The following is a 25,444-nucleotide window of genomic DNA, read 5'->3' as shown; positions in this document are numbered from 1 at the left end:
ATTAGTTCGAGTCACTGGCAGCAGAGAACTGGAAGGAAATGTGGCCAAAGGAGGTGTTGGCTTTGGGGATGACCAGTGAGATATACCTGCTGGAGCGCATGCTACGGGTGGGTGTTGTTATCGTGACCAGTGAGCTGAGATAAGGCGGAGCTTTACCTAGCATAGACTTATAGATGACCTGGAGCCAGTGGGTCTGGCAAGGAATGAGATGTAGTCTAGTATCTCACCCATTAAATAACATGAGATGTAGTCTTGTTGCTCACCCATTAAAAACACATGAGATGTAGTCTAGTATCTCACCCATTAAAAAACATGAGATGTAGTCTAGTATCTCACCCATTAAAAACACATGAGATGTAGTCTAGTATCTCACCCATTAAAAACACGAGATGTCGTCTAGTATCTCACCCATTAAAAACACATGAGATGTAGTCTAGTCGCTCACCCATTAAAAACACATGAGATGTCGTCTAGTCTCTCACCCATTAAAAACACATGAGATGTCGTCTAGTCTCTCACCCATTAAAAACAGACGAGATGTACTCTCTCACTCCTTAAAAACCCTAACAGCAGGAATAGTTATGTATTTTCTCTTATTTAAAAAAACTAACAGCAGGAATAGCTACATATTAATTTAAAACACTAACAGCAAGAACAGCTATATATTAATTAAAAACAATAACAGGAGGAATAGCTACAGTGGGGAAAAAAAGTATTTAGTCAGCCACCAACTGTGCAAGTTCTCCCACTTAAAAAGATGAGTGTCACGCCCTGGTCGAAGTATTTTGTGTTTATCTTCATTTATTTGGTCAGGCCAGGGTGTGGCATGGGTTTTTGTATGTGGTGTGTATGTATTGGGATTGTAGCTTAGTGGGGTGTTCTAGTTAAGTCTATGGCTGTCTGAAGTGGTTCTCAATCAGAGGCAGGTGTTTATCGTCGTCTCTGATTGGGAACCATATTTAGGCAGCCATATTCTTTGAGTGTTTTGTGGGTGATTGTCCTTAGTGTCCTTGTTCCTGTCTCTGTGTTAGTTTACACCAGTAGAGGCTGTTTCGGTTTTCGTTACGTTCTTTGTTTTTGTAGTGTTTATATTTGATTTGTGTTTTAAGTTTGTTTATTAAACATGGATCGCAATCTACACGCTGCATTTTGGTCCGACTCTCCTTCACCACAAGAGAACCGTTACAATGAGAGAGGCCTGTCATTTTCATCATAGGTACACCAAAAAAAATCCAGAAAATCACATTGTAGGATTTTTAATGATTTTATTTGCAAATTATGGTGGAAAATAAGTATTTGGTCACCTACAAACAAGCAAGATTTCTGGCTCTCACAGACCTGTAACTTCTTCTTTAAGAGGCTCCTCTGTCCTCCACTCGTTACCTGTATTAATGGCACCTGTTTGAACTTGTTATCAGTATAAAATACACCTGTCCACAACCTCAAACTGTCACACTCCAAACTCCACTATGGCCAAGACCAAAGAGCTGTCAAAGGACACCAGAAACAAAATTGTAGACATGCACCAGGCTGGGAAGACTGAATCTGCAATAGGTAAGCAGCTTGGTTTGAAGAAATCAACTGTGGGAGCAATTATTAGGAAATGGAAGACATACAAGACCACTGATAATCTCCCTTGATCTGGGGCTCCACGCAAGATCTCACCCTGTGGGGTCAAAATGATCACAAGAACGGTGAGCAAAAATCCCAGAACCACACGGGGGGACCTAGTGAATGACCTGCAGAGAGCTGGGACCAAAGTAACAAAGCCTACCATCAGTAACACACTACGCCGCCAGGGACTCAAATCCTGCAGTGCCAGACATGTCCCCCTGCTTAAGCCAGTCCATGTCCAGGCCCGTCTGAAGTTTGCTAGAGAGCATTTGGATGATCCAGAAGAAGATTGGGAGAATGTCATATGGTCAAATGAAACCAAAATATAACTTTTTGGTAAAAACTCAACTCGTCGTGTTTGGAGGACAAAGAATGCTGAGTTGCATCCTAAGAACACCATACCTACTGTGAAGCATGGGGGTGGAAGCATCATGCTTTGGGGCTGTTTTTCTGCAAAGGGACCAGGACGACCGATCCGTGTAAAGGAAAGAATGAATGGGGCCATGTATCGTGAGATTTTGAGTGAAAACCTCCTTCCATCAGCAAGGGCATTGAAGATGAAACGTGGCTGGGTCTTTCAGCATGACAATGATCCCAAACACACCGCCCGGGCAATGAAGGAGTGGCTTCGTAAGAAGCATTTCAAGGTCCTGGAGTAGCCTAGCCGGTCTCCAGATCTCACCCCCATAGAAAATCTTTGGAGGGAGTTGAAAGTCCGTGTTGCCCAGCAACAGCCCCAAAACATCACTGTTCTAGAGGAGATCTGCATGGAGTAATGGGCCAAAATACCAGCAACAGTGTGTGAAAACCTTGTTGAGACTTACAGAAAACGTTTGACCTCTGTCATTGCCAACAAAGGGTATATAACAAAGTATTGAGATAAACTTTTGTTATTGACCAAATACTTATTTTCCACCATAATTTGCAAATAAATTCATTAAAAATCCTACAATGTATTTATTTTCCTTTATATATAGGCCGGGCTATTGATTTTATTTTTCTCCCTCTTTTAGTGTGGTCTGGACGGGGGCTACTGTGTCATTTACTCAATGCGGGGTGGAGAGGATGAGGCATTTCTTTGGTGGGGAGAGGGAGACGTGCGTTGCTAACTGTTCCCGGTTTTTGTTTTATTCGGAACACAGAATTGAGACTGACGGGGGGGTAATAGATCCAACGGGATGTGTCGAGTTGTTTGGGAACTCGGCTGGGGTGTTCAGAGATTATTATTTTATGTACACCATTTATTTTCCTTTTACGTGAACGCAGATGTAACTACTATCCACTTTTACCCAGCGATGACTTGCACTAAAGTTCGATTACTGCTCGATGACGATGACTAGTACCTTAAATCTATTGACATGGAACTGCCATGGTCTAGGGCATGCAATAAAAAGAAAAAAGATACTATGTGCTCTAAAAAAGGAAAAAGCAGACATCGCGCTATTACAAGAGACACACCTCTGTGATTCTGAACATGCCAAACTCCGCAGAGCTTGGGTGGGACAGGTGTATTTCTCATCTTTCAAATCAAACAGTAGAGGCACAGCCATACTTATCCATAAAAATGTTCCATTCATAATTGACAAAAACATATTTGATCAATGAGCATTGTGTTTCCTTTGGCGTGGTGGCCGGAGATTTTAATTGTACCCTTAACCCAACCCTAGACAAATCATCTCAAGTCCCCACCACAAATCCTAGATCTGCAAAGATGTTGAACTCTCTTACTAAAGAGATGTGACTGATAGGTATCTGGAGAGAGACTAATAGCTCATCTATGGACTATATATACTACTCTAATGTCCATAACACCTACTCCTGTATAGATTACATTTTCATCCCAAAGAGTTTCATAAATTCAGCCACATGTACAATCGGACCCATAGCACTTTCAGATCACGCCTTTGTCCACCTCCGCTTTGACCTCTGCAAAAACATCCCGAGAACAAAGAGCTGGAAATTCAACACCTCCATGCTATCAAACGAAGCATTCCATACATTGGTAACTACATGGATAGACAGCTACACACAAGACAACAAAGATTCTCCTGTTTCTCCGGCCACAATGTGGGATCCTGCTAAAGCCACACTAAGAGGTCATCTATTGCATATGCTTCCTCTAAGAAAAAGCAATGGAAGCACACAGGCTAGATCTCGAGAGGGAGCTGGAATGCTGTGAAAAAATACATAAACAATCCCTAGACAGCACCTCCTGGAGTCACCTTAAAGCAGCCAAAGCCAAACTGAATTTGGACTACACTCGGGAGATAAAAAAAAAGTTTTCTTTACTAAACAGAAATACCATGAGTATAGCAATAGGCCCAGTAGCTTGCTTGCTTACCAATTAAAAAAGGAGCAGTCAGAGTGTACAATCATGGCTATCCGAACAGCAGAGGACGAGGTCACATATGACCCAAAAAATATAAATTTAACTTTTCATGAGTTTTACTGCAAACTATATACCTCTGAGAGAAAACACACGGAGGCAGAACTCCACTCTTTCCTAGAGGGAATCTCGCTACCTAAACTATCAGAGACCGACCAAGAAGATCTCAACTCCCCCTTCACTCCTGAGGAGATCCTGGAGGCAATTACCTCCATGCCACCTAGTAAGTCCTCAGGCCCAGATGGATTCCCCAGAGAGTTCTACAAAGCTTTTTGGCCCCAGCTCAGCCCTATCTTCATGCCAATGCTGGAGGATTGTTGCAGAAACAGAGTTCTCCCGGACTCAATGCACACAGCTCGCATTACAGTGTTGCTCAAAAAGGACAAGGACACCCTATCCTGCTCATCCTTCCGGCCCATAAGCTTGTTGGATTTCGACTATAAAATAATTACAAAATTGCTCGCCAAAAGACTAAACACTCTTCTTCCCAAAATAATAAAAGCGGACCAAACTGGATTTATTAGAGACAGATACTCTTCTGATAACATTCGCCGTCTTTTTGATATTATTGATCAAGTAAACGCACAGAAGACCCCTGTCCTGCTGGCTTCACTGGATGATGAGAAGGCGTTTGACAGGATGGAGTGGAGCTTTCTGTTTTCAGTCTTAGAAAAGTTCAATATGGGCCCAAATTTTATTAAATGGATCAAATCACTATACTCTCATCCAAATGCCATGGTGACTACTAATGGACTGAACTCTGACCGATTCCCTCTGGAACGGGGCACAAGACAAGGGTGCTCGCTGTCCCCGCTGCTCTACTTGTTGGGGGCGGAGCCTCTGGCAGAGCTGATAAGGAGCAATTCAAGTATTATGGGTGTTTCTGCAGGCGGCCTGCAGCACAAGATTTCGCTTTACGCGGATGATGTCTTGCTCTACATATCCAACCCTGAGTAATCCCTCCCTCTCATTTCAGACACAATTGCTCAGTATGGCAAGTTTTCAGGTTATAAGATCAATTTGATCAAATCCACTGTCTGCCCTCTCAATATTACACTCACCAGCTCTATGAAGACACTGTGTCCTTTCCAATGGAAAACACAGGGGTTTCAATACCTCGGGATCTTCATAACACCAGATCTGAATAGCCTTTTCAAGGAAAATTATCTTCCACTCCTGGATCGGATCAAGAACGATCTCCAAACCTGGATCTCCCTCCCAATTAGCTTAGTAGGAAGAATTAATGTAATCCGTATGAACGTCCTCCCTAGACTGAACTACTTATTTCAGATGCTCCCATGCTATCTCCCAGTTTCCTTCTTCAAAACAACTAACCAAAGCATCACCAAATTTATATGGGGCAATAAAAAACCTAGGACCAAGTTTTCCACTCTATCGAAACCTGAATCTAAGGGTGGTCTTGCCCTTCCTTGCCCTTGTACTACTGGTCTGCCCAAATCCGCAACATGCTAACATGGATCACAAACAGACAAGAGTCAACGTGGATTCAGATAGAAGCCCAATCCTGTGGTTCATTGCCCTTAAGCTCAATTATATTAATTAATAACTTTAGTGAAGTGGGCAACATAGCCAAAACCTTTGTGATTTACAGCACCCTACTAGCGTGGAGGGACTGTAAGAAATACCTGGGCATTTCCTCCCAAATATGTTCTCACTCGCCTATAGTAGGCAACCCAGACTTGCCAAAAGCCCTGAGGGATGCCAACTTTAATCTTTGGCATACTCTAGGAATCAGGACATTTTCAGACCTATTTCATCAGAAAACCACTACACTGAAATCCTTTCAAGAGCTCTGCAGTGAATTCAATGTGCCAAGATCCCATTTTTTTTTCAATATCTTCAAATTAGACATGTAATTTCCTCATTTACCTCCAAGAGGAGGTTTAGAACTCAGTTGAATGAAGTTGAAACCCTTCTTGTCACAGCACAATCCATTAAAGGCAAAATATCTTACATCTATAGACTCCTTTCTGAGAAAGGAGGCTCCTCCTTTACTCCTTTGAAAATAATTTGGGAAAAGGACCTTGGTCTGACTATCAGTGATGAGCTATGGGCGGAGGTTTGCAACAGGGTATACTGCACCTCTACTAATGTAAAAATGAAAGAATCTAATTACACATTTTTGTACAAATGTTATTATACTCCTTTGAGACTCCATAGAATGAAAACAGATATGTCTCCTAACTGTAAAAGATGTACCTCTGAAAGTGGAACCTATATGCATGTATTTTGGAGCTGTAGAGAGATTGCCAGATTCTGGCAATCTATACATACTGCTGCACAGAAAATACTAGATGTACAGTTTGATATGACCCGGTGTATCTATCTTCTTAATGCCCAGCAGGACTTTGTTCTTGATCCTGACAGAAAAAATTTGCTTATGACTATTACATACTTTGCTAAGAAATGTATTCTTCTATTGTGGGCCTCTAATACCCCTCCTACATTTAAAATGTGGATTGACCAGATTGTTGACTTTCTCCCTCTTGAAAAGCTCACTTATGACCTCCACAAGAGACAGCCCAAGTTTGATAGACTCTGGTCTCCACTATTCAATTATTAATATATATATATATGTATATATATATATATTAATATTTCAAACTGGACAGAGTGAACGGGGTGACTAGGGAAATGTGCAGATACATCTTGTGTAAGGTGCTGTAAAACCTAAAAATGAATTATTGTCTCGTCGTCTCAGCGAAGGCTAGAAATAGCTAATAAGAACCTTGATAGTGCTGCTGCAAGTGTTATATCTCCAATCCAAAATTAAACCTAGAATTGGCTTCCTATTTCGCAAACCCCCGAGCTGACAAGGTACAACTCTGTCGTTCTGCCCCTGAACAGGCAGTTAACCCACTGTTCCTAGGCCGTCATTGAAAATAAGAATTTGTTCCTAACTGACTTGCCTAGTTAAATAAAAGGTTTAAAAAAATAAAAAAAAATAAAAATATGTTTTTTTGTGTTTTTATTTTATTAATTTGAGTACGTGTGCGTATATATATATATATATGTGGATGTGTATGTATATATACACTGCTCGAAAAAATAAAGGGAACACTAAAATAACACATCCTAGATCTGAATGAATGAAATATTCTTATTAAATACTTTTTTATTTACATAGTTGAATGTGCTGACAACATAATCACACAAAAATTATCAAAGGAAATCAAATTTATCAACCCATGGAGGTCTGGATTTGGAGTGACACTCAAAATTAAAGTGGAAAACCACACTACAGGCTGATCCAAATGATGTAATGTCCTTAAAACATGTCAAAATGAGGCTCAGTAGTCTGTGTGGCCTCCACGTGCCTGTATGACCTCCCTACAACGCCTGGGCATGCTCCTGATGAGGTGGCGGATGGTCTCCTGAGGGATCTCCTCCCAGACCTGGACTAAAGCATCCGCCAACTTCTGGACAGTCTGTGGTGCAACGTGGCGTTGGTGGATGGAGCGAGACATGATGTCCCAGATGTGCTCAATTGGATTCAGGTCTGGGGAACGGGCGGGCCAGTCCATAGCATCAATGCCTTCCTCTTACAGGAACTGCTGACACACTCCAGCCACATGAGGTCTAGCATTGTCTTGCATTAGGAGGAACCCAGGGCCAACCGCACCAGCATATGGTCTCACAAGGGGTCTGAGGATCTCATCTCGGTACCTAATGGCAGTCAGGCTACCTCTGGCGAGCACATGGAGGGCTGTGCGGCCCCCCAAAGAAATGCCACCCCACACCATGACTGACCCACCGCCAAACCGGTCATGCTGGAGGATGTTGCAGGCAGCAGAACGTTCTCCACGGCGTCTCCAGACTCTGTTACATCTGTCACGTGCTCAGTGTGAACCTGCTTTCATCTGTGAAGAGCACAGGGCGCCAGTGGCGAATTTGCCAATCTTGGTGTTCTCTGGCAAATGCCAAACGTCCTGCACGGTGTTGGGCTGTAAGCACAACCCCCACCTGTGGACGTCGGGCCCTCATACCACCCTCATGGAGTCTGTTTCTGACCGTTTGAGCAGACACATTCACATTTGTGGCCTGCTGGAGGTCATTTGCAGGGCTCTGGCAGTGCTCCTCCTGCTTCTCCTTGTACAAAGGCGGAGGTAGCGGTCCTGCTGCTGGGTTGTTGCCCTCCTACGGCCTCCTCCACGTCTCCTGATGTACTGGCCTATCTCCTGGTAGCTCCTCCATGCTCTGGACACTACGCTGACAGACACAGCAAACCTTCTTGCCACAGCTCGCATTGATGTGCCATCCTGGATGAGCTGCACTACCAGAGCCACTTGTGTGGGTTGTAGACTCAGTCTCATGCTACCACTAGAGTGAAAGCACCGCCAGCATTCAAAAGTGACCAAAACATCAGCCAGGAAGCATAGGAACTGAGAAGTGGTCTGTGGTCACCACCTGCAGAACCACTCCTTTATTGGGGGTGTCTTGCTAATTGCCTATAATTTCCACCTGTTGTCTATTCCATTTGCACAACAGCATGTGAAATTTATTGTCAATCAGTGTTGCTTCCTAAGTGGACAGTTTGATTTTACAGAAGTGTGATTGACTTGGAGTTACATTGTGTTGTTTAAGTGTTCCCTTTATTTTTTAGAGCAGTGTATATATATGCACCAAGGGGAAAAAAATAGTTAAAAAATAAAAAACGTTGATTTTTCTTCATCTTTTATTTTAATTGTATTTTTTTTCAAATGTATTATTACTGTATTTTTTTACTTGTTTTTTCTTTTTTTAAGCCTGTCACATCTGTGAATGTTTTGTTGGTTGATTGAGGACTAGTTGTGTTTGGTGTAGAGATTGAGACAGGACTAGTTGTGTTTGGTGTAGAGATTGAGACAGGACTAGGTGTGTTTGGTGTAGAGATTGAGACAGGACTAGTTGTGTTTGTGTTTGTAGAGATTGAGACAGGACTAGTTGTGTTTGGTGTAGAGATTGAGACAGGACTAGTTGTGTTTGGTGTAGAGATTGAGACAGGACTAGATTGAGACAGGACTAGGTGTGTTTGGTGTAGAGATTGAGACAGGACTAGTGTGTGAGAGATTGAGACAGGTTTGTGTTTGGTGTAGAGATTGAGACAGGACTAGGTGTGTTTGTGTGTTTGGTGTAGAGATTGAGACAGGACTAGGTGTGTTTGGTGTAGAGATTGAGACAGGACTAGTTGTGTTTGGTGTAGAGATTGAGACAGGACTAGTTGTGTTTGGTGTAGAGATTGAGACAGGACTAGTTGTGTTTGGTGTAGAGTGAGACAGGACTAGTTGTGTTTGGTGTGAGATTGAGACAGGACTAGTTGTGTTTGGTGTAGAGATTGAGACAGGACTAGTTGTGTTTGGTGTAGAGATTGAGACAGGACTAGGTGTGTTAGTTGTGTTTGGTGTAGAGATTGAGACAGGACTAGGTGTGTTTGGTGTAGAGATTGAGACAGGACTAGTTGTGTTTGGTGTAGAGATTGAGACAGGACTAGTTGTGTTTGGTGTAGAGATTGAGACAGGACTAGTTGTGTTTGGTGTAGAGATTGAGACAGGACTAGTTGTGTTTGGTGTAGAGATTGAGACAGGACTAGTTGTGTTTGGTGTAGAGATTGAGACAGGACTAGGTGTGTTTGGTGTAGAGATTGAGACAGGACTAGTTGTGTTTGGTGTAGAGATTGAGACAGGACTAGGTGTGTTTGGTGTAGAGATTGAGACAGGACTAGGTGTGTTTGGTGTAGAGATTGAGACAGGACTAGTTGTGTTTGGTGTAGAGATTGAGACAGGACTAGTTGTGTTTGGTGTAGAGATTGAGACAGGTCTAGGTGTGTTAGTTGTGTTTGGTGTAGAGATTGAGACAGGACTAGGTGTGTTTGGTGTAGAGATTGAGACAGGACTAGTTGTGTTTGGTGTAGTGAGACAGGACTAGTTGTGTTTGGTGAGAGACAGGTCTAGGTGTGTTAGTTGTGTTTGGTGTAGAGATTGAGACAGGACTAGGTGTGTTTGGTGTAGAGATTGAGACAGGACTAGGTGTGTTTGGTGTAGAGATTGAGACAGGACTAGGTGTGTTTGGTGTAGAGATTGAGACAGGACTAGGTGTGTTTGGTGTAGAGATTGAGACAGGTCTAGGTGTGTTAGTTGTGTTTGGTGTAGAGATTGAGACAGGACTAGTTGTGTTTGGTGTAGAGATTGAGACAGGACTAGGTGTGTTAGTTGTGTTTGGTGTAGAGATTGAGACAGGACTAGGTGTGTTAGTTGTGTTTGGTGTAGAGATTGAGACAGGACTAGTTGTGTTTGTTGTAGAGATTGAGACAGGACTGTGTCTGTTTGGTGTAGAGATTGAGACAGGACTAGGTGTGTTTGGTGTAGAGATTGAGACAGGACTAGGTGTGTTAGCTGTGTTTGGTGTAGAGATTGAGACAGGACTAGGTGTGTTTGGTGTAGAGATTGAGACAGGACTAGGTTGCTAGGTGCTCACCTCACTGTTACTGTAGCGAGCCAGCTCAGAGATGAACCTCATGTGGTCTTCCCTGATCTGAACCATCTGCTCACAGATATTATACTGAGGACTGCTGCCTGTTGAGGTACATGACCACCTGTGAACGGGAAGGAGAGAGAGATGAGACGAGGTAGATAGAGAGGAGAGAGATGAGAAGAGAGATGAGAGAGGAGAGATGAGGATTGAGCGAGGAGAGAGAGAAGAGAGAGAGAAGAGATGAGGATAGAGCGAGGAGAGAGAGAAGAGATGAGGATAGAGAGAGGAGAGATGAGGATAGAGCGAGGAGAGAGCGAGAGAGAAGAGATGAGGATTGAGAGAGGAGAGATGAGGATAGAGCGAGGAGAGAGAGAGAAGAGAGAAGAGATGAGGATAGAGCGAGGAGAGAGAGAAGAGAGAGAGAAGAGATGAGGATAGAGAGAGGAGAGATGAGGATAGAGCGAGGAGAGAGCGAGAGAGAAGAGATGAGGATTGAGAGAGGAGAGATGAGGATAGAGCAAGGAGAGAGAAGAGAGAGAGAGAAGAGATGAAGATAGAGAGGAGAGATGATGATTGAGAGGAGAGAGAGGAGAGAAAGAAATAGAGAAGAGAGATGAGGAGGTGGATGGAGAAGAGAGAGGAGAGAGGAGAGAGAGAGAAGAGATGAGGATAGAGAGAGAAGAGAGAGAGAAGAGATGAGGATAGAGAGAGAAGAGATGAGGATAGAGAGAGAAGAAATGAGGATAGAGAGAGAAGAGAGAGAGAAGAGAGAGAGAAGAGATGAGGATAGAGAGAGAAGAGAGAGAAGAGAGAGAGAAGAGATGAGGATAGAGAGAGAAGAGATGAGGATAACGAGAGGAGAGAGAGAGAAGAGATGAGAACAGAGAGAGGAGGTGGATTGAGAATAGATAGCAGAGATAAGATGAGGTGGAGGAATAGAGGGATAAGGCCTCACCGGTTCTTGTTCTCTTCAAAGTGTGCGCTGGTCTTGATGTACCTGGACAGCTCAATCTGCATGTCACCAAACAGAGGCACCACCTGCAGTTGCTGTTGGGGACAGATACATGAAGACCAGTCAGTTTGTCAGAGCCATTCCAGACCATCCCAGTCTCAACATTAAACTTTTTTTTTAGATAACGTACAACTCTGCATAACGATAAACACGCACACACATACAGCAACACCAATATGTCTCAAACTCTCACCTTGAAGAACTTGTCAATCTTGATCAGGTTGATCCTCTTCTTGGCGTCCATTTTGTAGATGTTGCTGTTACTGCCATCCATCAGGTACAGACCAAACCCCATCACCTAGAGATAACAGACAGGTACAGACTAAACCCCATCACCTAGAGGTAACAGGCAGGTACAGACCAAACCCCATCACCTAGAGGTAACAGACAGGTACAGACTAAACCCCATCACCTAGAGGTAACAGACAGGTACAGACCTAACACCATCACCTAGAGGTAACAGACAGGTACAGACCTAACACCATCACCTAGAGGTAACAGACAGGTACAGACTAAACCCCATCACCTAGAGATAACAGACAGGTACAGACCTAACCCCATCACCTAGAGGTAACAGACAGGTACAGACCTAACCCCATCACCTAGAGGTAACAGACAGGTACAGACCTAACCCCATCACCTAGAGGTAACAGACAGGTACAGACTAAACCCCATCACCTAGAGGTAACAGACAGGTACAGACCTAACCCCATCACCTAGAGGTAACAGACAGGTACAGACCAAACCCCATCACCTCAGGAATCTTCCATTCCTCTCAAAAATTTTAGAGAAGGCTGTTGCGCAGCAACTTACTGCCTTCCTGAAGACAAACAATGTATACGAAATGCTTCAGTCTGGTTTTAGACCCCATCATAGCACTGAGACGGCACTTGTGAAGGTGGTAAATGATATTTTAATGGCATCGGACCGAGGCTCTGCATCTGTCCTCGTGCTCCTAGACCTTAGTGCTGCTTTTGATACCATCGATCACCACATTCTTTTGGAGAGATTGGAAACCCAAATTGGTCTACACGGACAAGTTCTGGCCTGGTTTAGATCTTATCTGTCGGAAAGATATCAGTTTGTCTCTGTGAATGGTTTGTCCTCTGACAAATCAACTGTAAATTTTGGTGTTTCCCAAGGTTCCGTTTTGGGACCACTATTGTTTTCACTATATATTTTACCTCTTGGGGATGTTATTCGAAAACATAATGTTAACTTTCACTGCTATGCGGATGACACACAGCTGTACATTTCAATGAAACATGGTGAAGCCCCAAAATTGCCCTTGCTAGAAGCATGTGTTTCAGACATAAGGAAGTGGATGGCTGCAAACTTTCTACTTTTAAACTCGGACAAAACAGAGATGCTTGTTCTAGGTCCCAAGAAACAAAGAGATCTTCTGTTGAATCTGACAATTAATCTTAATGGTTGTACAGTCGTCTCAAATAAAACTGTGAAGGACCTCGGCGTTACTCTGGACCCTGATCTCTCTTTTGAAGAACATATCAAGACCATTTCAAGGACAGCTTTTTTCCATCTACGTAACATTGCAAAAATCAGAAACTTTCTGTCCAAAAATGATGCAGAAAAATTAATCCATGCTTTTGTCACTTCTAGGTTAGACTACTGCAATGCTCTACTTTCCGGCTACCCAGATAAAGCACTAAATAAACTTCAGTTAGTACTAAATACGGCTGCTCGAATTCTGACTAGAACCAAAAAATTTGATCATATTACTCCAGTGCTAGCCTCTCTACACTGGCTTCCTGTCAAAGCAAGGGCTGATTTCAAGGTTTTACTGCTAACCTACAAAGCATTACATGGGCTTGCTCCTACCTATCTCTCTGATTTGGTCCTGCCATACATACCTACACGTACGCTACGGTCACAAGACGCAGGCCTCCTAATTGTCCCTAGAATTTCTAAGCAAACAGCTGGAGGCAGGGCTTTCTCCTATAGAGCTCCATTTTTATGGAACGGTCTGCCTACCCATGTCAGAGACGCAAACTCGGTCTCAACCTTTAAGTCCTTACTGAAGACTTATCTCTTCAGTGGGTCATATGATTGAGTGTAGTCTGGCCCAGGAGTGGGAAGGTGAACGGAAAGGCTCTGGAGCAACGAACCGCCCTTGCTGCCTCTGCCTGGCCGGTTCCCCTCTTCCCAGTGGGATTCTCTGCCTCTAACCCTATTACAGGGGCTGAGTCACTGGCTTACTGGGGCTCTCTCTTGCCGTCCCTGGAAGGGGTGCGTCACCTGAGTGGGTTGATTCACTGATGTGGTCATCCTGTCTGGGATGGCGCCCCCCTTGGGTTGTGCCATGGCGGAGTTCTTTGTGGGCTATACTCAGCCTTGTCTCAGGATGGTAAGTTGGTGGTTGAAGATATCCCTCTAGTGGTGTGGGGGCTGTGCTTTGGCAAAGTGGGTGGGGTTATATCCTTCCTGTTTGGCCCTGTCTGGGGTGTCCTCGGATGGGGCCACAGTGTCTCCTGACCCCTCCTGTCTCAGCCTCCAGTATTTATGCTGCAGTAGTTTATGTGTTGGGGGGCTAGGGTCAGTTTGTTATATCTGGAGTACCTCTCCTGTCCTATTCGGTGTCCTGTGTGAATCTAAGTGTGCGTTCTCTAATTCTCTCTTTCTCTCTCTCTCTCTCTCTCTCTCGGAGGACCTGAGCCCTAGGACCATGCCCCAGGACTACCTGACATGATGACTCCTTGCTGTCCCCAGTCCACCTGGCCGTGCTGCTGCTCCAGTTTCAACTGTTCTGCCTTATTATTATTCGACCATGCTGGTCATTTATGAACATTTGAACATCTTGGCCATGTTCTGTTATAATCTCCACCCGGCACAGCCAGAAGAGGACTGGCCACCCCACATAGCCTGGTTCCTCTCTAGGTTTCTTCCTAGGTTTTGGCCTTTCTAGGGAGTTTTTCTTAGCCACCGTGCTTCTACACCTGCATTGCTTGCTGTTTGGGGTTTTAGGCTGGGTTTCTGTACAGCACTTTGAGATATCAGCTGATGTACGAAGGGCTATATAACTAAATTTGATTTGATTTGGATTTGATCACCTAGAGGCAACAGACAGGTACAGACCTAACCCCATCACCTAGAGGTAACAGACAGGTACAGACTAAACCCCATCACCTAGAGGTAACAGACAGGTACAGACCAAACCCCATCACCTGGAGGTAACAGACAGGTACAGACTAAACCCCATCACCTAGAGATAAGACAGGTACAGACACATTGAAGATAATTAATACTTAATAGATGTTATCCAATATACCAAATGGCACCCTATTCCCTATAGGCCCTGGTCATAAGTAGTGCACTATATAGGGAATAGGGAGCCATTTGGAACGCGGCCCAGCATGCCAGCCAGACGGTAGCGTACCTTGAGCAGCATGTGTTTCTCGTTGGGGGTCAGGTACATCCTGTTCTCATAGTAATCAACACACAGGTTGACTATGTCAGCCAGCAGCTCATCGTGGCCGTTAATCACCTCCAACTGCTGTTGCAGAGACTGGAGACAGAGAGAGAGAGACAGAGAGAGAGAGAGACAGAGAGAGAGAGACAGAGAGAAGGAGTGAAACATAGAGAGAGAGAGAGACAGAGAGAGAAACAGAGAGAGAAAGACAGAGACAGAGCAGGAGTGAAACAGAGAGAGAGAGAGAGAGAGAGAGAGTCGGCGAGAGACAGAGACAGAGCAGTAGTGAAACAGAGAGAGAGAGAGAGAGAGTCGGCGAGAGACAGAGAGAGAGAGAGACAGAGAGAGAGAGACAGAGAGAAGGAGTGAAACATAGAGAGAGAGAGAGACAGAGAGAGAAAGACAGAGAGAGAGACAGAGAGAAAGACAGAGACAGAGCAGGAGTGAAACAGAGAGAGAGAGAGAGAGAGAGTCGGCGAGAGACAGAGAGAGAGAGAGACAGAGAGAGAGAGACAGAGAGAAGGAGTGAAACATAGAGAGAGAGAGAGACAGAGAGAGAAAGACAGAGAGAGAGACAGAGAGAGAAAGACAGAGAGAGCAGGAGTGAAACAGAGAGAGAGAGAGAGAGAGTCGGCGAGAGACAGAGAGAGAGAGAGAGACAGAGACAGAGCAGTAGTGAAACAGAGAGAGAGAGAGACAGTGGGAGAGAGAGACAGAGAGAGAGAGAGAGAGACAGTGAAAGAGAGAGACAGCGAGAGACAGAGAGAGAGAGACACAGAGAGACAGAGACAGAGCAAGAGTGAAACAGAGAGAGAGAGACAGAGTGAGAGAGAGATGTTTAGATGACTTCAATTTTATATATAGGTATCCCCATTAGTTCCTGTCAAGGCAGCAGCTACTCTTCCTGGGGTTTGTTATGGATCCCATTAGTTCCTGTCAAGGCAGCCTTTCACCGCGGATGCGGAAGGGCCATATCGACGGATATCGACAGAGATTTTTGTATTACGTTAATTCGATTTCAGAGGGAAAAGGGTTAATGGCCCGTACTGCTCTGTTCTGGGCCAACTGTAATATACCTAATGCCCTCTGTGAAACCATATGACTAGGCAGTAGTCCAGGTGTGATAAAACTAGGGCCTGTAGGACTTGTTTTGTTGATAGCGATGTCATGACAGTAGAGCAGCCCTTTATTACGTACATACCTCCCCCCATCTTAGCTACTGTTGTATCAATTTGTTTTGACCATGACAGTTTACAATCCAGGGTTACACCAAGCAGTTTAGGCACCTCAACTTGTTCAATTTCCACATTATTCATTACAAGATTTAGATGAGGTTTAGTGAATGATTTGTCCCAAATACAATGCTTTTAGTTTTTGAAATATTTAGGACTCTTATTACCTTCTGCAACTGACTGCAGCTCTTTGTTAAGTATAGCAGTGATTTTACTTGCTGTAGTAGCTGGCGTGTATAGTGTTGAGCCATCCGCAAACAAAGACACACTGCCTTTACTCAGTGCTAGTGGAAGGTCATTAGTGAAAATAGAAAAAAGTAAGGGGCCTAGATAGCTGCCCTGGGGAATCCCGGATTCTACCCGGATTATGTTGGAGAGGCCTCCATTAAAGAACACCCTCTGTGTTCTGACAGGTAACTCTCAATCCACGATATAGCAGGGGGTGTAAAGCCATAACACATACGTTTTTCTAGCAGAAGACTATGATCGATAATGTCAAAAGCTGCACGGAAGTCTAACAAAACAGCTCCCACAATATTTTTATCAATTTCTTTCAGCCAATCATCCGTAATTTGTGTAAGTGCTGTGCTTATTGAATGTCCTTCCCTATAAGCGTGCTGAAAGTCTGTTAATTTGTTTACTGTAAAATAGCATTGTATCTGGTCAAACACAATTTTTTCCAGAAGTTTACTAAGGGTTGGTAACAGGCTGATTGGTCGGCTATTTGAGCCAGTAAAGGGGGCTTTACTATTCTTGGGTAGCGGAATGACTTTGCTACCCTCTAGGTGTCACGCCCTGACCTTAGAGAGCCTTTTTTATTTCTCTATTTGGTTAGGTCAGGGTGTGATTAGGGTGGGCCTTCTAGGTTTTCTGTTTCTATGTTGGTGTGTTTGATTCCCAATCAGAGGCAGTTGTCTATCATTGTCTCTGATTGGGAATCAGATATAAGTTGTCAGTTTCCTTTTGGGTTTTGTGGGATCTTGTCTTTGTTTGTTGCACGACTAGCTTTACGTTCGGTTCGTGTTCTTTGTTTTTCCCCGGTGTTACGTTTTCAAATAAAGAGAGAATGTACGCCTACCACGCTGCACCTTGGTCCGGTCATTTTCATCTGATGACGAGCGCCAGGCCTCAGGGCACACAAAGTAGGCTTAAATTGAAGAGATGGCCAATAGGAGTGTCAATATCGTCCGCTATTATCCTCAGTCATTTTCCATCCAGGTTGTCAGTCACAGATGATTTGTCACTGCTGATAGACAATAATGGTTTCACCTCTTTCCCACTCAGTTTACGGAATTCAAAATATTTAATTTGTCAGTTATGCATGAATGTGTAGGTTTAGAGTTTGTTGCTAGCATGTCATGGGTAAGTTCGCTAATGTTGCCGATGAAAAACAAATCATTAAAATACTTAATATCAGTGGGTTTTGTGATGAGCCATCTGATTCAATGAAAGATGGAGCTGAGTTAGTCTTTTTGCCCAACATTTATGGTGCTACAAAGCTTTTTACTATACTTTAAATATAATGTATCTTTGTTTGGCCACATGATTTCTAAATGTACAGTACGTTTGCCAATCCACGGGGATTTAACCGTTTTTACAGTCCTTTTCTGAATAGGTGTTTATTAGTAACTGGTGTTTCAGTTCCATCAGTCGAGTTGGGATGGAACACACCAGAACGACCAGCCACAGTGTTTCAGTTTCCTCAGTTGGGATGGACCACACCAGAACGACCAGCCACAGTGTTTCAGTTTCCTCAGTTGGGATGGACCACACCAGAACGACCAGCCACAGTGTTTCAGTTTCCTCAGTTGGGATGGACCACACCAGAACGACCAGCCACAGTGTTTCAGTTTCCTCAGTTGGGATGGACCACACCAGAATGACCAGCCACAGTGTTTCAGTTTCCTCAGTTGGGATGGAACACACCAGAACGACCAGCCACAGTGTTTCAGTTTCCTCAGTTGGGATGGACCACACCAGAACGACCAGCCACAGTGTTTCAGTTCCATCAGTCGAGTTGGGATGGACCACACCAGAACGACCAGCCACAGTGTTTCAGTTTCCTCAGTTGGGATGGAACACACCAGAACGACCAGCCACAGTGTTTCAGTTTCCTCAGTTGGGATGGACCACACCAGAACGACCAGCCACAGTGTTTCAGTTTCCTCAGTTGGGATGGAACACACCAGAACGACCAGCCACAGTGTTTCAGTTTCCTCAGTTGGGATGGAACACACCAGAACGACCAGCCACAGTGTTTCAGTTTCCTCAGTTGGGATGGAACACACCAGAACGACCAGCCACAGTGTTTCAGTTCCATCAGTCGAGTTGGGATGGACCACACCAGAACGACCAGCCACAGTGTTTCAGTTCCATCAGTCGAGTTGGGATGGAACACACCAGAACGACCAGCCACAGTGTTTCAGTTTCCTCAGTTGGGATGGAACACACCAGAACGACCAGCCACAGTGTTTCAGTTTCCTCAGTTGGGATGGAACACACCAGAACGACCAACCACAGTGTTTCAGTTTCCTCAGTTGGGATGGAACACACCAGAACGACCAGCCACAGTGTTTCAGTTTCCTCAGTTGGGATGGACCACACCAGAACGACCAACCACAGTGTTTCCCGTATATTAATTTGGTCAGAGTGAAATTAAACATTTCTGCCTTTTAAGATCAGAGCGACAAGTTAAAACAACTTCCATATCTTCCTTATATTTTAATCAGATCGGCCACGAAACCTCCAAGTTAATTATACCCAACAAAAATATAAACGCAACAAGCAACAATTTCACTGAGTTACAGTTCATATAATGAAATCAGTCAATTATAATAAATTCATTAGGCCCTAATCTATGGATTTCACATGACTGGGCAGGGGGGCGCAGACATGGGTGGGCCTGGGAAGGCATAGGCCCACCCACTGGGGAGCCAGGCCCTTGTGGCCATTGTGTTGTGTGACAAAACTGCACATTTAAAAGTGGCCTCTGATTGTACCCAGCACAAAGTGCACCTGTGTAATGATAATGCTGTCTAATCAGCTTCTTCATATGCCACACCTGTCAGGTGGATGGATAATCTTGGCAAAGTAGAAATGCTCACTAACAGGGATGTAAACTAATTTTTGCACAAAACTTGAGAGAAAGAAGCTTTTTGTGCATATGGAACATTTCTGTGATCTTTTATTTCAGCTCAGTAAACATGGGACCAACACTTTACATGTTGTGTTAATATTTGTGTTTAGTATATAAACATACTGCTCCATATCAATGGGTTCCCGGTTTATATTTGTGTTTAGTATAGCTAGCTATCTATTACTAGCTATTAATACTGGAAGTGTAGCCAACCCTATTCAAATATGTATGTAATTATTGTTAGCTAAAAAACAGTAACGTTGGCTTGTGATGTCATGGAGATCAAATGAAACAATTAAACTGATTTACAGTTTCAAAGAAAGAGAACATCATTTAATTATTTAATTAGCATTATGGAGTAGAATGTCCCTGAGTGATCATGTTGTGGTTGGCCAGGTGTGTGTGTTACCTGAGTGATCATGTGGTTGGCCAGGTGTGTGTGTTACCTGAGTGATCATGTTGTGGTTGGCCAGGTGTGTGTGTTACCTGAGTGATCATGTGGTTGGCCAGGTGTGTGTGTTACCTGAGTGATCATGTTGTGGTTGGCCAGGTGTGTGTGTTACCTGAGTGATCATGTGGTTGGCCAGGTGTGTGTGTTACCTGAGTGATCATGTTGTGGTTGGCCAGGTGTGTGTGTTACCTGAGTGATCATGTTGTGGTTGGCCAGGTGTGTGTGTTACCTGAGTGATCATGTTGTGGTTGGCCAGGTGTGTGTGTTACCTGAGTGATCATGTTGTGGTTGGCCAGGTGTGTGTGTTACCTGAGTGATCATGTTGTGGTTGGCCAGGTGTGTGTGTTACCTGAGTGATCATGTGGTTGGCCAGGTGTGTGTGTTACCTGAGTGATCATGTGGTTGGCCAGGTGTGTGTGTTACCTGAGTGATCATGTTGTGGTTGGCCAGGTGTGTGTGTTACCTGAGTGATCATGTTGTGGTTGGCCAGGTGTGTGTGTTACCTGAGTGATCATGTTGTGGTTGGCCAGGTGTGTGTGTTACCTGAGTGATCATGTTGTGGTTGGCCAGGTGTGTGTGTTACCTGAGTGATCATGTTGTGGTTGGCCAGGTGTGTGTGTTACCTGAGTGATCATGTTGTGGTTGGCCAGGTGTGTGTGTTACCTGAGTGATCATGTGGTTGGCCAGGTGTGTGTGTTACCTGAGTGATCATGTTGTGGTTGGCCAGGTGTGTGTGTTACCTGAGTGATCATGTGGTTGGCCAGGTGTGTGTGTTACCTGAGTGATCATGTTGTGGTTGGCCAGGTGTGTGTGTTACCTGAGTGATCATGTTGTGGTTGGCCAGGTGTGTGTGTTACCTGAGTGATCATGTTGTGGTTGGCCAGGTGTGTGTGTTACCTGAGTGATGTGGTTGGCCAGGTGTGTGTGTTACCTGAGTGATCATGTTGTGGTTGGCCAGGTGTGTGTGTTACCTGAGTGATCATGTGGTTGGCCAGGTGTGTGTGTTACCTGAGTGATCATGTTGTGGTTGGCCAGTTGTGTGTGTGTTACCTGAGTGATCATGTTGTGGTTGGCCAGGTGTGTGTGTTACCTGAGTGATCATGTTGTGGTTGGCCAGGTGTGTGTGTTACCTGAGTGATCATGTTGTGGTTGGCCAGGTGTGTGTGTTACCTGAGTGATCATGTGGTTGGCCAGGTGTGTGTGTTACCTGAGTGATCATGTGGTTGGCCAGGTGTGTGTGTTACCTGAGTGATCATGTTGTGGTTGGCCAGTGTGTGTGTTACCTGAGTGATCATGTTGTGGTTGGCCAGGTGTGTGTGTTACCTGAGTGATCATGTTGTGGTTGGCCAGGTGTGTGTGTTACCTGAGTGATCATGTTGTGGTTGGCCAGGTGTGTGTGTTACCTGAGTGATCATGTTGTGGTTGGCCAGGTGTGTGTGTTACCTGAGTGATCATGTTGTGGTTGGCCAGGTGTGTGTGTTACCTGAGTGATCATGTGGTTGGCCAGGTGTGTGTGTTACCTGAGTGATCATGTTGTGGTTGGCCAGGTGTGTGTGTTACCTGAGTGATCATGTTGTGGTTGGCCAGGTGTGTGTGTTACCTGAGTGATCATGTTGTGGTTGGCCAGGTGTGTGTGTTACCTGAGTGATCATGTTGTGGTTGGCCAGGTGTGTGTGTTACCTGAGTGATCATGTTGTGGTTGGCCAGGTGTGTGTGTTACCTGAGTGATCATGTGGTTGGCCAGGTGTGTGTGTTACCTGAGTGATCATGTTGTGGTTGGCCAGGTGTGTGTGTTACCTGAGTGATCATGTGGTTGGCCAGGTGTGTGTGTTACCTGAGTGATCATGTTGTGGTTGGCCAGGTGTGTGTGTTACCTGAGTGATCATGTTGTGGTTGGCCAGGTGTGTGTGTTACCTGAGTGATCATGTTGTGGTTGGCCAGGTGTGTGTGTTACCTGAGTGATCATGTGGTTGGCCAGGTGTGTGTGTTACCTGAGTGATCATGTTGTGGTTGGCCAGGTGTGTGTGTTACCTGAGTGATCATGTTGTGGTTGGCCAGGTGTGTGTGTTACCTGAGTGATCATGTTGTGGTTGGCCAGGTGTGTGTGTTACCTGAGTGATCATGTTGTGGTTGGCCAGGTGTGTGTGTTACCTGAGTGATCATGTGGTTGGCCAGGTGTGTGTGTTACCTGAGTGATCATGTGGTTGGCCAGGTGTGTGTGTTACCTGAGTGATCATGTTGTGGTTGGCCAGGTGTGTGTGTTACCTGAGTGATCATGTTGTGGTTGGCCAGGTGTGTGTGTTACCTGAGTGATCATGTTGTGGTTGGCCAGGTGTGTGTGTTACCTGAGTGATCATGTTGTGGTTGGCCAGGTGTGTGTGTTACCTGAGTGATCATGTTGTGGTTGGCCAGGTGTGTGTGTTACCTGAGTGATCATGTTGTGGTTGGCCAGGTGTGTGTGTTACCTGAGTGATCATGTGGTTGGCCAGGTGTGTGTGTTACCTGAGTGATCATGTTGTGGTTGGCCAGGTGTGTGTGTTACCTGAGTGATCATGTGGTTGGCCAGGTGTGTGTGTTACCTGAGTGATCATGTTGTGGTTGGCCAGGTGTGTGTGTTACCTGAGTGATCATGTTGTGGTTGGCCAGGTGTGTGTGTTACCTGAGTGATCATGTTGTGGTTGGCCAGGTGTGTGTGTTACCTGAGTGATCATGTTGTGGTTGGCCAGGTGTGTGTGTTACCTGAGTGATCATGTGGTTGGCCAGGTGTGTGTGTTACCTGAGTGATCATGTGGTTGGCCAGGTGTGTGTGTTACCTGAGTGATCATGTTGTGGTTGGCCAGGTGTGTGTGTTACCTGAGTGATCATGTGGTTGGCCAGGTGTGTGTGTTACCTGAGTGATCATGTGGTTGGCCAGGTGTGTGTGTTACCTGAGTGATCATGTGGTTGGCCAGGTGTGTGTGTTACCTGAGTGATCATGTGGTTGGCCAGGTGTGTGTGTTACCTGAGTGATCATGTTGTGGTTGGCCAGGTGTGTGTGTTACCTGAGTGATCATGTGGTTGGCCAGGTGTGTGTGTTACCTGAGTGATCATGTTGTGGTTGGCCAGGTGTGTGTGTTACCTGAGTGATCATGTTGTGGTTGGCCAGGTGTGTGTGTTACCTGAGTGATCATGTTGTGGTTGGCCAGGTGTGTGTGTTACCTGAGTGATCTTGTTGTGGTTGGCCAGGTGTGTGTGTTACCTGAGTGATCTTGTTGTGGTTGGCCAGGTGTGTGTGTTACCTGAGTGATCATGTTGTGGTTGGCCAGGTGTGTGTGTTACCTGAGTGATCATGTTGTGGTTGGCCAGGTGTGTGTGTTACCTGAGTGATCTTGTTGTGGTTGGCCAGGTGTGTGTGTTACCTGAGTGATCATGTTGTGGTTGGCCAGGTGTGTGTGTTACCTGAGTGATCATGTTGTGGTTGGCCAGGTGTGTGTGTTACCTGAGTGATCATGTTGTGGTTGGCCAGGTGTGTGTGTTACCTGAGTGATCATGTTGTGGTTGGCCAGGTGTGTGTGTTACCTGAGTGATCTTGTTGTGGTTGGCCAGGTGTGTGTGTTACCTGAGTGATCATGTTGTGGTTGGCCAGGTGTGTGTGTTACCTGAGTGATCATGTTGTGGTTGGCCAGGTGTGTGTGTTACCTGAGTGATCATGTTGTGGTTGGCCAGGTGTGTGTGTTACCTGAGTGATCATGTTGTGGTTGGCCAGGTGTGTGTGTTACCTGAGTGATCATGTTGTGGTTGGCCAGGTGTGTGTGTTACCTGAGTGATCATGTGGTTGGCCAGGTGTGTGTGTTACCTGAGTGATCATGTGGTTGGCCAGGTGTGTGTGTTACCTGAGTGATCATGTTGTGGTTGGCCAGGTGTGTGTGTTACCTGAGTGATCATGTTGTGGTTGGCCAGGTGTGTGTGTTACCTGAGTGATCATGTTGTGGTTGGCCAGGTGTGTGTGTTACCTGAGTGATCATGTTGTGGTTGGCCAGGTGTGTGTGTTACCTGAGTGATCATGTGGTTGGCCAGGTGTGTGTGTTACCTGAGTGATCATGTTGTGGTTGGCCAGGTGTGTGTGTTACCTGAGTGATCATGTGGTTGGCCAGGTGTGTGTGTTACCTGAGTGATCATGTTGTGGTTGGCCAGGTGTGTGTGTTACCTGAGTGATCATGTTGTGGTTGGCCAGGTGTGTGTGTTACCTGAGTGATCATGTTGTGGTTGGCCAGGTGTGTGTGTTACCTGAGTGATCATGTTGTGGTTGGCCAGGTGTGTGTGTTACCTGAGTGATCATGTGGTTGGCCAGGTGTGTGTGTTACCTGAGTGATCATGTGGTTGGCCAGGTGTGTGTGTTACCTGAGTGATCATGTTGTGGTTGGCCAGGTGTGTGTGTTACCTGAGTGATCATGTGGTTGGCCAGGTGTGTGTGTTACCTGAGTGATCATGTGGTTGGCCAGGTGTGTGTGTTACCTGAGTGATCATGTGGTTGGCCAGGTGTGTGTGTTACCTGAGTGATCATGTGGTTGGCCAGGTGTGTGTGTTACCTGAGTGATCATGTTGTGGTTGGCCAGGTGTGTGTGTTACCTGAGTGATCATGTGGTTGGCCAGGTGTGTGTGTTACCTGAGTGATCATGTTGTGGTTGGCCAGGTGTGTGTGTTACCTGAGTGATCATGTTGTGGTTGGCCAGGTGTGTGTGTTACCTGAGTGATCATGTGGTTGGCCAGTGTGTGTGTTACCTGAGTGATCATGTTGTGGTTGGCCAGGTGTGTGTGTTACCTGAGTGATCTTGTTGTGGTTGGCCAGGTGTGTGTGTTACCTGAGTGATCATGTTGTGGTTGGCCAGGTGTGTGTGTTACCTGAGTGATCATGTTGTGGTTGGCCAGGTGTGTGTGTTACCTGAGTGATCTTGTTGTGGTTGGCCAGGTGTGTGTGTTACCTGAGTGATCATGTTGTGGTTGGCCAGGTGTGTGTGTTACCTGAGTGATCATGTTGTGGTTGGCCAGGTGTGTGTGTTACCTGAGTGATCATGTTGTGGTTGGCCAGGTGTGTGTGTTACCTGAGTGATCATGTTGTGGTTGGCCAGGTGTGTGTGTTACCTGAGTGATCTTGTTGTGGTTGGCCAGGTGTGTGTGTTACCTGAGTGATCATGTTGTGGTTGGCCAGGTGTGTGTGTTACCTGAGTGATCATGTTGTGGTTGGCCAGGTGTGTGTGTTACCTGAGTGATCATGTTGTGGTTGGCCAGGTGTGTGTGTTACCTGAGTGATCATGTTGTGGTTGGCCAGGTGTGTGTGTTACCTGAGTGATCATGTTGTGGTTGGCCAGGTGTGTGTGTTACCTGAGTGATCATGTGGTTGGCCAGGTGTGTGTGTTACCTGAGTGATCATGTGGTTGGCCAGGTGTGTGTGTTACCTGAGTGATCATGTTGTGGTTGGCCAGGTGTGTGTGTTACCTGAGTGATCATGTTGTGGTTGGCCAGGTGTGTGTGTTACCTGAGTGATCATGTTGTGGTTGGCCAGGTGTGTGTGTTACCTGAGTGATCATGTGGTTGGCCAGGTGTGTGTGTTACCTGAGTGATCATGTGGTTGGCCAGGTGTGTGTGTTACCTGAGTGATCATGTTGTGGTTGGCCAGGTGTGTGTGTTACCTGAGTGATCATGTGGTTGGCCAGGTGTGTGTGTTACCTGAGTGAT

General features: G+C 45.4%; 1 protein-coding gene and 1 long non-coding RNA gene across 6 annotated transcripts in view; one reads left to right on the top strand and one right to left on the bottom strand.

Annotated features, from left to right (window-relative positions):
* The window catches only part of LOC112253244 (cytoplasmic FMR1-interacting protein 1 homolog), a 108,683-nt gene that overhangs the window by 65,195 nt on the left and 18,044 nt on the right, over positions 1-25,444 (bottom strand). For 4 of the 5 annotated variants that reach the window (XM_042322804.1, XM_042322800.1, XM_042322801.1 and 1 more), the window contains 4 exons: positions 14,878-15,006; positions 11,677-11,781; positions 11,427-11,518; positions 10,475-10,592 (listed from right to left, as the gene is read on the bottom strand). In XM_042322804.1, the coding sequence (XP_042178738.1) occupies positions 10,475-10,592; positions 11,427-11,518; positions 11,677-11,781; positions 14,878-15,006 (444 nt within the window). Of the gene's footprint in view, positions 1-10,474; positions 10,593-11,426; positions 11,519-11,676; positions 11,782-14,877; positions 15,007-23,287; positions 23,309-25,444 lie in introns of those variants that run through there. The other variant, XM_042322803.1, reaches the window with a different exon arrangement.
* On the top strand, positions 10,068-10,277 carry LOC121846638. Its single transcript, XR_006083544.1, has 3 exons — positions 10,068-10,092; positions 10,135-10,200; positions 10,252-10,277. It is a non-coding gene; the product is annotated as an uncharacterized LOC121846638 (long non-coding RNA).

The sequence above is a fragment of the Oncorhynchus tshawytscha genome, linkage group LG06 (assembly GCF_018296145.1).
Source record: "Oncorhynchus tshawytscha isolate Ot180627B linkage group LG06, Otsh_v2.0, whole genome shotgun sequence".
Classification (NCBI taxonomy): domain Eukaryota; kingdom Metazoa; phylum Chordata; class Actinopteri; order Salmoniformes; family Salmonidae; genus Oncorhynchus; species Oncorhynchus tshawytscha.
Note: the sequence above shows the minus strand (reverse complement) of the source record. Positions and strands in the feature narration are given on the sequence as shown.